Here is a 14,325-nt window from a genome sequence, read left to right on the forward strand (position 1 = left end):
GCGCCAAACGAAGCAACCAAATGAACACTGGGTGCCATGTGTCTTCATAAGCGGCGAGTTCATATACCAGCATATCACTCCGAAGAAAGACAATGAAATAAAAGATTGCACAAGAGATGAAAGGGGGGGACGCGCTGCGCAACGGAGGTGAGCGGACGTGTTCACATCGGCGGCTCCATCTTTTTCCAATGTTTCCGGGGATTTTTGGTCATTTTGTGGTGCAAATTTGATATAATCGCATCCATGAAGACGAGAGGATTCGGCGGATAACTGACTTTGAGGTGGACCGCCTCTTTTCTATACTTTATTGAAACTTTTGTGCTCACGCTACGCTGGCCGAGAGCTAGCGTCTGGTAGACCTAACGCGGCGGGACGGGGGCGTCTGGCATGGCAGGAATGCATGTCGAAGGGGAAGTGCTCCTGGCGGAGGACTTTACTGAAGACCTGGGCTGGCGGATATTGTCCAGCCGAAAATCCAGAGTTATGACGAAGCTTGCATTGGTTGATGGCGATTCGCAAAGCGAGATGCCTGAAGAAAGGGGCGCAGGTGAACGGCGCGGAAACTTTGTAATCAAGAATCGCATGATGAAGGCATCGCGGATGCCACCGATGCCAGAAGAACACGCCAAAATGCTCATTCGCCGACGGAGAATGTTAGTCCTACAGCAGTGGTCAAGGCTATCGTAGAGGCGGCAGGCCTCAGTACTGAGCAGATTAAGAAAGATGTTATCTGCCCTAAATTTCATGCAAAATATCTTAGTGGCTAGTACGCCAGAAAGGCGCAACGCTGAACGATATGCGAGACTCAGGTCAATCAGAGTGGCGGGAAATGATTTTGAAGTAAGTGCGTACGAGTCGGCCTCACACGCTACGTGTAAAGTGGTCATTAGCAATGTGGACATTATGGATGGCCCTGTGAATGTTCAGCGGAACATCGTTAATGATCGCAATCCGCTGGTTATGGTGGTCAAAAGAATCAGGACAACAGGATTGGTTATCATTGTTTTCGACAGGTTTAGAGTGCCTAATTTTGTCGGATATGGACCAACCCTGGTCCGGTGTTCCTGTATCGAAAGCAGATGGGTATATGTTATCTGTGTGGCAAGCTTCGACACCGGGCGGTTGTCTGGCCGGCGCTAGATTGTCTTGAATGCTCAAGATGTGGGGCTCGGAACCCTGAGGAGGATCATAACTGTGTGCCTTGTTGCAATCTTTGTGGTGGCCGACACCTGACGGTGGATAAACAATGCAGACAACGCGATCAGCTTCCTTCCCTACGTTGTGCGTGTTCGACGACTAGAGAGAGCCAGGTGGAGTTAGCGGCGGAACAGGAGGCAGCCGAGACGGCGTAGCTGGCGAGCGCCCCCCAAAGCTCTAAAGCCCCGACCACTGGCGCACGTCGGCAAGCTTTGGCACGCGCCGACAAGCGAACGCTTCGCTTCGCGTTGGTCGGAGAAAGAGCGTACGGAACCACTTCACACAAGCTCTGACATGGCGCCGAAGCTCGCTCTCGGCTGCGGCACACTGTTGCTCGACTATGTTGTCTTCATCTGTCAAAAACCGGCCTAAAACAGCCGGCTGCAAATTAAGCTTAAAACAATAAGATAGTGATCTATTTGCTCTTTTAGATGTAAAAAATGCGTTTGATTAATGAATATATGCTTGCCGCAACAGTTTCTTTTTATCTTTGAAGTAACAATAGTACACAATATATTGACATCAGCACGGGCCCTCCCGCGTCATCTATCTATAAGATCGCTTTTCAAACACCTGCATGACCATGCCACTTCAGACCACTACAGACCGCTCCACCACTTCAGGCATTCACAACTTTAACTGAACCACGACGCACAACATACCCTGACGTTTTAAGAGGCACCGCCCCGTCGCCGGCGACACCTCCTACCGTGAGCGAATACCAACGCGCGACTTATGCCGACGCATTCGGGCACTCTATGCCTGCACCAGCGCCGCTACCTGCCTTCACCCTGTATGCCATGCTTCAGACAGCGGAGGCGGTTCCTTATTTTGGAGAGCCTCGAGCAGCCATACGTAACTCGGACATCTGGCGCATGCCCGATCGACTACCGCTCTGTTACCACTGTGGTGAGGCGGGTCATGTCAACCGAGAGTGCCAGTACCGCCGCTTTGAACTCCAGGGGTTTCCTGTTAATTCACCCCGACCCCCTTTCGGAGACGGCCACGTGAGATTGAACATTTTATCTCCCGACAGCGCGCGTCACCGTCATCAAGTCGCCAGTCGCGATCGCCGTCACCACGACCATTCTATTCGAAAGGTACAAGTCAGATGTCGCAAGGACGATCTCCGAGCCCTCGCCTGTAAAACTAACGCCAGCGACCTTTCGAGGCGAGGCCGCTGACACTCGATGTGCGCAAGACCTCCAACCGACGCGACCTCAGACCGACGGGGACTTGACAACACCGGTGTCTCAACTTTTCAATGTCACATACGTGTGCTGATCGATGGTCGAAATGTTACTGCTTTAATAGACACTGGCGCTGACTACTCGTTTATCAGAGGAAAACTGGCAAGTAGTTAAAGAAAGTTTTTAGGCCTTGGACAGGGACATACGCAAGGACAGCTGGAGCACATGTCAAACCATTTGGTTTGCACTTCTCGTGTACAAATTCGAAATTCTACGAGAATGTTCCCGTGAATTGATACTTGGAATCGACTTTCTTCAAGAGTATGGTGCCATAATCGACCTCCGCCGATACTCTATATCGTTCTCTACAAAGAAAGCGACGACACGAGACGCCTGCCGCCTTAGAGCCGCTCTTCGAAATTATACCACCTCGGGCTAGTGTAATGATTCCGGTAACATCCGAGGGCACATGCGAAGGCGAAGTACTCGCAGAGTACTTCTCCCTTCTCCTTACCCTCGGAGAGAGAGAAACAACTTTATTTACCACTGCATGGTTGGAAGTTAGGGCAGGCCTAGTGTGGTTCCCAGGTGGGGGCGACGTCCTGGGACCCCGATACGAGCGGCAGTTGTGTTTGCTTGCCTGCTCTTGCCAGCAGCTGGTTCCAACCCTCTTCGGAGGGAGCTGGCAGTAATGATTGTGGGGGAAGATTACTCTCGCATCCGCAGAGACTGTGTACCCGAGTGGCGAACACTCCGTGGTCGCACTTAGTATCCGACAGGGTCGCAATCCCCGTCAGTGATTTCAGTGATTAAATAAAGCCTAGAATGACTGAGAACGGACTCGGTCTGTAGTCTGCGAAGCATGGTGGCTTGCGCTCGGTCGAGGTCGGGGTCGGGAGGCAGGTACACGCGTCCCATCTGCTTGTAGAAGTTGGTAATTTAAGCATATGATTTGGGGACCTCTGCGAGAGCATCCGGGTTCGAGGGGCCGGGCTAAAACGTCGACCCCTTTGAACCCAGTGTTCCCCGCGTGAGCAGGTACCCACACTAAGCTTGCAGTTTTGTCGAGAGCACAACCGCGGAGGATGTGTGTGGCGGGGAGACAAAGGGAGTTTTTCGAGAAATTTCGATGGCTTGTTTAGTCACTGAGAACTGTGCGTCTGCGTGGATCTTCGATGGCTGGCACGATCGCGACCTCTTCGGCAGCTGTGCAGGAGTGTGTGCGCACTGTAGTGGCGCAAATGAGAATGACGGTAGGCGTTAGTGTCGCATTTCACAACGTCCACGTACATGGCATGTTCGTCGGTGGAGTAGGTGACGTTTAAGGCTTGTGCCTTCAGTTGGCGGCGCCTATCATGGCGGCCAGGTAGCATATTCTTGGCTATGGGTTTGATGACCAGCCGACTGCAGATTCCAGTCGGGAGGGGAGCAGTGGTGTGGATGTCACCTGTAGGGTTGATGTTAAGACGGTTAAGAATGTAACGACAGCGTTTGGTGCGAGAACGACGGTGTATCTGTGCACTCTGGTGTGTCTCTATCAGCTCTGGGAGGGTTATGTATGCTCAAAGCTGGAGGAGACGCTGTGTGCTGACGGAATGGGGCAGTCCCATTGCCGCCTTGTACGCCGAGCGAATGATGCTATTTACCGCCTCTTCAGCCTTGAGGCGGAGCTGGTAATAGGGTATGTGTAGACAATCCTACTAATGAGGTAGGCTTGTGCGAGGCGGCAGAGGTCGGTCTCCCGCATTTTGAAATGACTGGCGCAAGAAGAGACACGGGACACAAAATGGCGACCAGGAAAAGCGCAAACTTCCAACTGGTTTGGATTTATTGTTCAAATACCTGACAGAAATTGGTCTAATAGGAAAGCTTTAAAAATTGCACACTTCCTATACAAAAGCCTAAATTTACCCGCCATGTCACCTGTAAATTTTAGTATCTGGTCCACTCGGACATTTCATATTTACTTTTATCCTCTTTTTCTCCCACTCTTTTCTGGAATCTTTTAATCCCATTCCCCATCCCTATACAGAGTAGCATGCCAGCGGTTGTATACGCGCCGGCAAAATTCTCTGTTTTTCTAATAAAGAGCCCTCTCTCTCTCTCCAACTAGTGGAAGTTAGCACTTGTTCTTGTTGCCCTTTTGTGCTCCGTGTCTACTCTTGCGCTAGTCACTTCAGCATGGAATACCAACCAGCTCTGTCTCACACCCTGCTCCCGAATTCCCCTGCGGCGAGTGGCGATGCAGCGGATTAGTCCATTGATTTGGTGGGCTGTGGTTCGGAGGCGTTGGATGGCATCAGAGTTCTGCGTGTTCTGCACTAGCGTGCCTAACCCGCGGATGGTCTGTATGGGAGGTATGGTGTGGGTGGCAATGTGGAGCATGATCGGCTCTTGAGGGTTGAGGACGGGTCGGCGAAAGAGTTTGTCTCGTATCACTAACAGTTCAGATTTGGTGGGCGAAGAAACGAGACCGTTTGCCTGCACGTAAGTGTGGACGGTGTCGATTGCCTGTTGAAGTGAATCTTGTGTCTGCCCACCCGAGCCTGAGCTGGTCCACAGGGTGATATCGTCGGCGTATATTGAGTGCTTGATGTGGGGCTATGGTGTACAGAAGTGTGAGAAGGCCTCGCATAGTAATGTTGAATAGGAACGGGAAGAAAACAGCTCCCTGTGGTGTTCCCCCGGTGCCTATGGTGACTTTGTCGCTACAGAGGTCTTCATTGTGGAGTTCAGCAGTGCGGTTGTGAAGAAAGTTGGGAATATAGTTGTAGGTGCGAGTGCCCACATTTATCTGCGAGAGGTTGGTCAGTACAAAAGCGTGCGACATGTTTTCGAACACTTTACTGACATCGAGGCCGACAATGGTGTGTGTCGACCGGATCGGACCCGGGTCGAGGATGTCGTGTTGTATTTGTCACACGATGTCCTGGGTATAGAGTCCAGCCCGGAACCCAAACATGGTGGGAGGAGGAGATCCTTTTTGTCTGCGTGAGTGTGGGGTCTGTAGAACTACATGCTCCATAACAGCCTTCCCCAGGAAAGACGTGAGCGAGATGGGCTGGAGGTTGCCTAGATCGAGTCGTTTGCTTGGTTTGGGTATGAAGATTATCTTGGCATGCTTCCAGGAGTCTAGAAGGCGACCTTCATGCCAATGGTGGTTGAAAAGGTCCGCAAGTGCTGCGGCCGACATGTCGGCGAGATTGCGGAGCATTGTGATGGTGATACGGTCGTCGCCGGCGGCCGCGGTAGTCTTGATGCGGTTGAGAGCGGCGCGGACTTCCGACGCCATGATGTTTCTGTCCATGTCTGGGTTCTAGGAGCCATTGTAATTTAAGGGGGTGGGAATTACGGTGGAGGTGCTGATGTATTTGTCTTTCAAGCTAACGAGGAGTTCCTCGTTCGTGCCTGGAAACCCGTGTATGACGCGGTTGAGATTCTTGTGTCATTCAGACTTGGTGTGGGTCGGATCAAGGAAGTGCTTGAGCAGAAACCATGTGTTGTTGCATCCCAACTGCCCGTTTTGTCGGTCGCAAGTCTGGTGGCATTGTTCCTGACTAAGTTTGGTAGAGTAGGCTTCGATCTCTCGTTCAAGGCGAGCGAGGCGAAGCTTGAAAGGCCAGTTGTGTTGGCGTCGAAGCCAGCGAGCGTGGAGGCGGCGCTGAGCCTCCCATATATGCATGAGCTTAGCATCTGGGGTGCGGCCACCTTTCTCCTGGGTAAGTGGCGTCAGCTGCGTCGCGGAGCAGAGTATTTGTCTATGTGTCGAGATCGTCTATGGGTCTTTGTGGACGCTGAGCTCGTACGTACCGGAAAGCGTCCCATTTGGTGTGTTTGAATGCGCAGCGGGGGCCCTTGCTGTGTGTGGCTGTTAAGGTAGTGCTGAGAACATAGTGATCGCTACCTATGTTCATACCGAGATTTTCCAAGCGCTCATCTGGAATGTTACGGGCAAAAGTGAGTTCGGATCAGCTGTCTTTCGTGATGCTGTTGCCAGTGTCTGGGCAGTGTCCCAAGCCTTGGCCCCTTTGCGACCACAGGCTTTGCGGGGGGTAGCCCTACTCGGCGTGTGCTGCGTTAAGGTCAACGACTATAAGTAGTATCTCGTTCCGCGAGGCCGCACACGCCTTGCGGAGGAGATTGGCTACGTTAGTGCTCTTGTCACTTGGTGGGCTGTACACATGCAGGATGTTGAGCGGGTATTCGGTTCGGCTGTTCGGAAGGACATGCACGAAAGTGTGTGGGACTTAGGGGTTGTCAAGATCGACTTGATTGGCGTTGAGGTTGCGTTGTACAAGGATGGCGGTGCTCGGGCGGAGATCTGGCGCCACCAGTTGGTTGTAAGAGGCGTAGCTGGCGAGTTTAGTGTCATTGTATGTTTCTTGGAGCGCTATAATGGGGGGTGCAAATGGGTGGGACTGCAAGGTATGCTCCAAGGCTCTGCACTTTGCCTTGAAGCCCCTGCAGTTCCATTGCCATACTGTGATGAGCGCGCTAGCCATTGCGTTTCCTGTATGGTTCGGGACGATGCGGAAACGCTACGTTGGTTTTGATAATACCGCCAGCGGACGCGCGCGCGGCAGCACTCTCGGTCGAGGGAGACGGGCCAGACGACTGAGTTGGCTTTGGTGTAGTGAGGGCGTTAGCTTGCGGAGGGCCTGTGAGGCGGTCGAGACGTGTGATTAGGGTGTGAATACTGGTTTCCATGTTGGTGCATCCTTCAATGAGTTGGTAGATAGTGGGGGTTAGCTGTTTCAAAGCTTACCCTAGGAATTAGCGTGGCTCGGGGAATCATTGACGTTAGGGATGGCCAAGCTGATGTCTTGATCACCATCTTCACAAATAAACACCGACACCTCTTCCGTGGCACTGCCGTCGCTTACGCTGAGGCCTTGGAGGACGTGATTGAGTGTTTCACTTGTGAGGAAAGCGGCAGCGATGAAGATAGCGTTACACATATCTACATCAACAACAAGCTGTTGGAGGCACAGCGAGGACTGTTATGCGACTTCAAGGACTGCTTCGCTCGATCGTCTAATGTAAGTCAAATGCCAATCACGCAGCACACGATAATTACTTACGACGATGCACGTCCTATTCACCAGAAGCCGTATCGTGTTTCGCAGAAAGAAGGCGAAGCAGTTTAACAAGTCAAGGAGGTGATTGACGATGGCGTAATCCAACCTTTGAAGAGTCCGTGGTCGACACCGGTTGTCCTGGTAAAGAAGGACGGCACTTTCCGCTTCTGCGTTGATTACAGAAAAGTGAAGAACGCTACAAGGAAAGATGTCTATCTTTTGCTGCGCATAGATGACTTTCTCGACCCGCTACGGCGAGCCAAGTATTTTTCCTCTCTTGACTCGAAATTTGGGTACTGGCAGACTGAGGTAGACTTGCGTGACCGAAAGAAAACAGCCTATGCCATCCCGGATGGACTTTGCGAGTTTCGAGTACTTCCGTTCTGATTGTGTAGTGCTCTGCTCCGGCAACTTTCCAACGGGTGATGGGCACTGCGCTAGCCGACCTAAGTTGACAAACGTGTCTCGTCCACCTGGATTATGTGGTTGTATTTTCAGACAGCTTTTGCGGACATCTTAAGCGACTGCTACAAGTGCTCGAGGCAATCCGATCAGCCAACCTCACCTTAAAGCCTCAGAAACGTCACTTCGGTTAGGAAGAACTGAAGTTTCTTGGGCATGCCGTGAGTGCGCAGGCGTTCGTCCCGATCCCGAGAAAACTTCCGCTGTAGCTGCTTTCCCCACTCCTACCGACAAGAAAAGCGTTCGACGGTTCCTGGGAGTGTGCGCATATTACCGGCGCTTTATACGCAATTTTTCTAGAATTCCCACTCACCACTTACTATTGGAGGAATTAGAGGGCAGTAAATGGGATATAATAGGGCTCAGTGAAGTTAGGAGGCCAAAAGAAGCATATACAGTCCTGTGCTACCGGTGCTTAGCAGAGAGACAAGAACTAGGAGTCGGATTCCTGATTAATAAGAACATAGCTGGTAACATACAGGAATTCTATAGCATTAACGAGAGGGTGGCATGTCTTGTTGTGAAACTTAATAAGAGGTACAAAATGAAGGTTGTACAGGTCTACGCCCCTACATCTAGTCATGATGACCAGGAAGTCGAAAGCTTCTATGAAGACGTGCAATCGGCGATGGGTAAAGTCAAAACAAAATACAGTATACTGATGGGCGATTTCAATGCCAGGGTAGGCAAGAAGCAGGCCGGAGACAAGTCAGTGGGGGAATATGGCATAGGCTCTAGGAATAGCAGAGGAGAGTTATTAGTAGAGTTTGCAGAACAGAATAATATGCGGATAATGAATACCTTTTTCCGCAAGCGGGTTGGCCGAAAGTGGACGTGGAGGAGCCCGAATGGTGAGACTAGAAATGAAATCGACTTCATACTCTGCGCGAACCCTGGCATCATACAAGATGTAGACGTGCTTGGCAAGGTGCGCTGCAGTGACAATAGGATGGTAAGAAGTCGAATTAGCCTTGACTTGAGGAGGGAACGGAAGAAACTGGTACATAAGAAGCCAATCAATGAGTTAGCGGTAAGAGGGAAACTAGAGGAATTCCGGATCAAGCTACAGAACAGGTATTCGGCTTTAACCCAGGAAGAGGACCACAGTGTTGAAGCAATGAATGACAATCTTTTGGGCATCATTAAGGAGTGCGCAATAGAAGTCGGTGGTAACGCCGTTAAACAGGAAACCAGTAAGCTATCGCAGGAGACGAAAGATCTGATCAAGAAACGCCTGTGTATGAAAGCCTCTAACCCTACAGCTAGAATAGAACTGGCAGAACTTTCTAAGCTAATCAACAAGCGTACGACAGCGGACATAAGGAACTATAATATGGATAGAATTGAACAGGCTCTCAGGAACGGAGGAAGCCTAAAAGCAGTGAAGAAGAAACTAGGAATAGGCAAGAATCAGATGTGTGCGTTAAGAGACAAAGCCGGCAATATCGTTACTAATATGGATGAGATAGTTCAAGTGGCTGAAGAGTTTTATACAGATTTATACAGTACCAGTAACACCTACGACGATAAGCTGAGAGAGAATAGGCTAGAGGAACTTGAAATCCCACAGGTAACACCGGAAGAGGTAAAGAACGCCTTGGGAGCTATGCAAACGGGGAAGGCAGCTGGGGAGGATCAGGTAACAGCAGATTTGTTAAAGGATGGTGGGAACACTGTCCTAGAAAGATTGGTCGCCCTATATACACAATGCCTCATGACCTCGAACGTACCGGAATCTTGGCAGAACGCTAACATAATCCTAATCCATAAGAAAGGGGACGCCAAAGACTTGAAATTTATAGACCGATCAGCTTACTGTCCGTTGCCTACAAAGTGTTTACTAAGGTAATCGCAAATAGAATCAGGAATACCTTAGATTTCTGTCAACCAAAGGACCAGGCAGGATTCCGTAAAGGCTACTCAACAATAGACCATATTCACACTATCAATCAGGTGATAGAGAAATGTGCGGAATATAACCAACCCTTATATATAGCTTTCATTGATTACGAAAAAGCATTTGATTCAGTCGAAACCTCAGCAGTCATGAAGGCACTACGGAATCAGGGTGTAGATGAGCCATATGTAAAGATACTGGAAGATATCTATAGCGGTTCCACAGCCACCGTAATCCTCCACAAAGAAAGCAACAAAATCCCAATAAAGAGAGGGGTCAGAGAGGGAGATACGATATCTCCAATGCTATTCACAGCATGTTTACAGGAGGTATTCAGAGACCTGGAGTGGGAAGAATTGGGGATAAAAGTTGATGGAGAATACCTTAGCAACTTGCGATTCGCTGATGATATTGCCTTGCTTAGTAACTCAGGAGACCAATTGCAATGCATGCTGACTGACCTGGAGAGGCAAAGCAGAAGGGTGGGTCTGAAAATTATTCTACAGAAAACTAAAGTAATGTTTAACAGTCTCGGAAGAGAACAGCAGTTTACGATAGGTAGCGAGGCACTGGAAGTGGTAAGGGAATACATCTACTTAGGGCAGGTAGTGACCACGGATCCGGATAATGAGACTGAAATAACCAGAAGAATAAGAATGGGCTGGGGTGCGTTTGGCAGGCATTCTCAAATCATGAACAGCAGGTTGCCGCTATCCCTCAAGAGGAAAGTGTATAACAGCTGTGTCTTACCAGTACTCACCTACGGGGCAGAAACCTGGAGGCTTACGAAAAGGGTTCTGCTGAAATTGAGGACGACGCAACGAGCTATGGAAAGAAGAATGATAGGTGTAACTTATAGGATAAGAAAAGAGCAGATTGGGTGAGGGAACAAACGCGGGTAAATGACATCTTAGTTGAAATCAAGAAAAAGAAATGGGCATGGGCCGGACATGTAATGAGGAGGGAAGATAACCGATGGTCATAAAGGTTTACGGACTGGATTCCAAGGGAAGGGAAGCGTAGTAGGGGGCGGCAGAAAGTTAGGTGGGCGGATGACATTAAGACGTTTGCAGGGACAACATGGCCACAATTAGTACATGACCGGGGTAGTTGGAGAAGTATGGGAGAGGCCTTTGCCCTGCAGTGGGCGTAACTAGGCTGATGATGATGACTTACTTACTCCACTCACTCGTCTCACTAGACATGAGACGCCGTTCATCTGGAGCTCCGAACAGGAAGGGGCTTTCACTGAGCTTCGACACCACCTGGCACGCGCCCTGTTCTTGGGCATTTTGACGAGGAAGCCGAAACGGAAATTCATACCGACGCCCGTAACGTCGGTCTGGGTGCGGTGCTCGTACAGCAGCAGGAGAACGGTAAAAGGGTCATAGGTTACGCCAGTCGCACCCTATCGCGAGCTGACTTCAATTACACTACCACAGTGTCTCGCCGTCGTATGGGCACTTGCAAAGTTCCGACCTTGTCTCTATGGCCGCCCATTCCGGGTCGTGACGGATCACCACTCCTTATGCTGGATGGCAAACCTAAGGGACCCGTCTGGACGATTGGCACGGTGTAGCTTGCGGCTGCATGCAAGAATACATGACCATCGTGTACAAATCAGTGTACATCGTGCACACACGAAGATGCCGACACGTTGTCGCGCGCGCCTGTTGAACCTGCCTATCAACACACCCCAGATGACAGCGCTTTTCTCGGCGCCATAGACAAGGCAGACGTATCTACACAGCAGCGAGCTGATTGTGAATTGCAACTTATCCCTGAACACCTAGAAGGCCGCAACGCAAGTATGCCCCGACAAATTGCTCGCGGATTGTTGCCGTTTTGTTTTCGACAGGGAATCTTATACAAGAAGAATTTTGCTGCCAGCAACAAAACCAATGTTTTGGTCGTACCAACAGAGCTTCGGGACGAAATCCTGTTCGCATGCCACGATGAGCCTGTGTCCGGTCACTTGGGTTTCCCTCGAACCCTTGCTAGGGTACGGAAATCGTACTACTGGCCGAAATTCGCCAATTGTGTTAAAATATACGTCCAAGCCTGCCGTGAATGCCATCGACGAAAGTTACGAAATGTGAAACCTGCGGGATTGCTGAATCCTATCCAGCCGCCTCGAGGGCCCTTCGATCAAGTCGGCATGGACATCCTGGGTCCGTTTCCGTTGTCTACTTTCGGAAACAAGTGGATCATCATCGCCACAGACTATTTAGCCCGCTATGCTGAAACAAAGGATCGTCTGAACGGTACAGCTTCTGAGGTTGAAAAGTCTTCGTACAGAACATCGTACTGCGTCTTGGCGCCCCAACATGTGTCATCACAGATCGAGGGACGGCGTTTACGGCAAGACTGCTTCAAGAAGTTTTTAACTGGGTTACGCCAAGCACTGAAAGACGACTGCCTATCATCTGCAAGCAAATGGCTTGATAAAAAGCCTTAACAAAGCAATGACCGACATGCTGTAGATGTACATAGACGTGCAGCATAATGAGTGGGAAGAGGTACTACCGCACGTCACGTTTGCATACAATACCGCTACGCAAGGGTCCACATGCTTCACGCCGTTTTCTCTCGTGTACTGCCGTCAATTTCAGACGACGTTAGAACCGTGTTACCATGTGACAATTTTGACAGTCTTGATGAAGACACCGGGGGTTTAGTGCAGGGTGCCGAGGAAGCACGCCAACTGGCTCGCGTAATCATCAGCAAACAGCAGTGTATTGACGTGCAACATTACAACCACCGGCGCCGACAAGTTGACTACGAACCGGGTGACCAAGTTTTAGTTTGGACCCCCGTCCGCCGTAAAGGCCTTTCGTAAAAACTTCTTAGTTGGTATTTCGACCCTTACAAAGTACTTCGGCAAGTCAGTGACCTCAACTATGAAGTTCTCCCGGATGGCACCCAGCAAGCACGCCGCCGACAACCGAGACAACCGGGATTGTGCACGTCATGCGGTTAAAACGATATCGCACACCATAATAAGTCATGGTGCTCGGACCGTTGCGTTTGTCCTGGGACAAGCCTTTCTGCCCGTCAGCGATTTGTTTAGCACCGAGTCGATGCTCTTCTGGGAGAAGGGGTAATGCAACGCGCTTGGGCCACTTGCTCCCAGAAGACGAAGACGGGCTGGCTCACGAGCGCGCGCCTTGGTCTTTGGTCGGTGCTGCGCTGCCCCTTCGACGACTCGTATTTTAACGGCCTATTTTAGAAGTCGTGTATCAATTCAACGTGACAATATATCACAAGATTTTGTACCACTTCATTTTTTGGTAGCTCATTGCAAAGCCAACTATGTAAGAATAAGGCGTGCAAGGTATGATAGAAAAAATTTGTGTTAGAAATATTGTCACGTAGTAGTGACCGTGAAAAATGATGCAGACTCAATGGCAACGATAGCGGCGAGCAATGTCGGCGATCGTCGAAAATCTCATCTGCGGGTCAAGTGCATCGGTTTTCATGTACCGGTCGTCGAAAGTTCGAGCGTATTCGCTGGTGCCCGCGGCCCTTCCAGAAACTACTGCATAATTCGTGTCGCGTGTAAAATCAGATTATACAAGGTTCGTCGACAACAGACAACAGGCAACCATCGATGTTTTTTGCGAAACTTCCGGCTTCTTGAGGCAGCCAAAAAGGGCGACTGTAAAGTCGCTGAAAACGTTCGCTCAATCTAGTCAGAATGTTTTGATTGCCAGTCTTCGCTGTTCAAAGTATTTCTGCGTCTTGTGCACTGCGTGTAAAGTGCATACATATGCCACCGAAAATGTTTGTTCAGAACAAATCTCATAAGGACAAGTGCAATCTTGTTCATCGTGGTTGAGTTCAATCCTTAAGTGAGCGTGTTGAAGATTGAAACTCGCCGTTGCACAGAAGGCTCACTGAACATTAAAGGGTTAAGGCGTTCTTAATCATTGTATTGATTTAACTTGTATCTATGCAGCTTGCACAGGACCTCCTCGACTCAGTTGAACGGCTGACAACGAGTGTTGAAAATCAAGACGCGGTGACGTTTCGCCAAGTCGTAGCCAGTGAGCGTCTCGCTTTGGCTGCTGAACAGCAACTGCAATAGAACACCCAGATGGTGCAGGAGCTGCGGACCCTTACACACATGACGCCAGCGCTGATGCTTTGCCTTCATCGGGCCATGGGGATGCCGCCGCAAGCCCCAGAAGGTGGACCACCTCCTTATGAGGACGCTTGAGCTCGACACTATTGATCCAGCCAAGAGATATATTTTATAATGCACAGATGCTTTTGATTACTTTTCATGCAAATTTCTTTCATCTTTTGACAATATGAAGGTGAATATTTAATTAAGTTGTGAACCTAAGTAATCTAAATTGCAGAGCGTTGGTTAGTTGTACAATAATTGAAGCATGACCTTTAAAAATTCGTACCTTTATTCAAGAAACACGTATCGCAGTTTTGTAAACTGTATCTTTTAGAACCTTGCATGTGAATTAATTCTATGTACGAATTCACA

General features: G+C 49.8%; 1 protein-coding gene across 1 annotated transcript; it reads right to left on the reverse strand.

Annotated features, from left to right (window-relative positions):
* Positions 1-5,304: 5,304 nt before the first annotated feature.
* On the reverse strand, positions 5,305-5,694 carry LOC129385915 (uncharacterized). Its single transcript, XM_055073075.1, has one exon. The coding sequence runs from the start codon at positions 5,692-5,694 to the stop codon at positions 5,305-5,307; it is 390 nt and encodes a 129-aa protein (XP_054929050.1).
* Between the last annotated feature and the right edge of the window lie 8,631 nt (positions 5,695-14,325).

The sequence above is a fragment of the Dermacentor andersoni genome, chromosome 7 (genome assembly GCF_023375885.2).
Source record: "Dermacentor andersoni chromosome 7, qqDerAnde1_hic_scaffold, whole genome shotgun sequence".
In the NCBI taxonomy this organism is placed as follows: Eukaryota; Metazoa; Arthropoda; class Arachnida; order Ixodida; family Ixodidae; genus Dermacentor; species Dermacentor andersoni.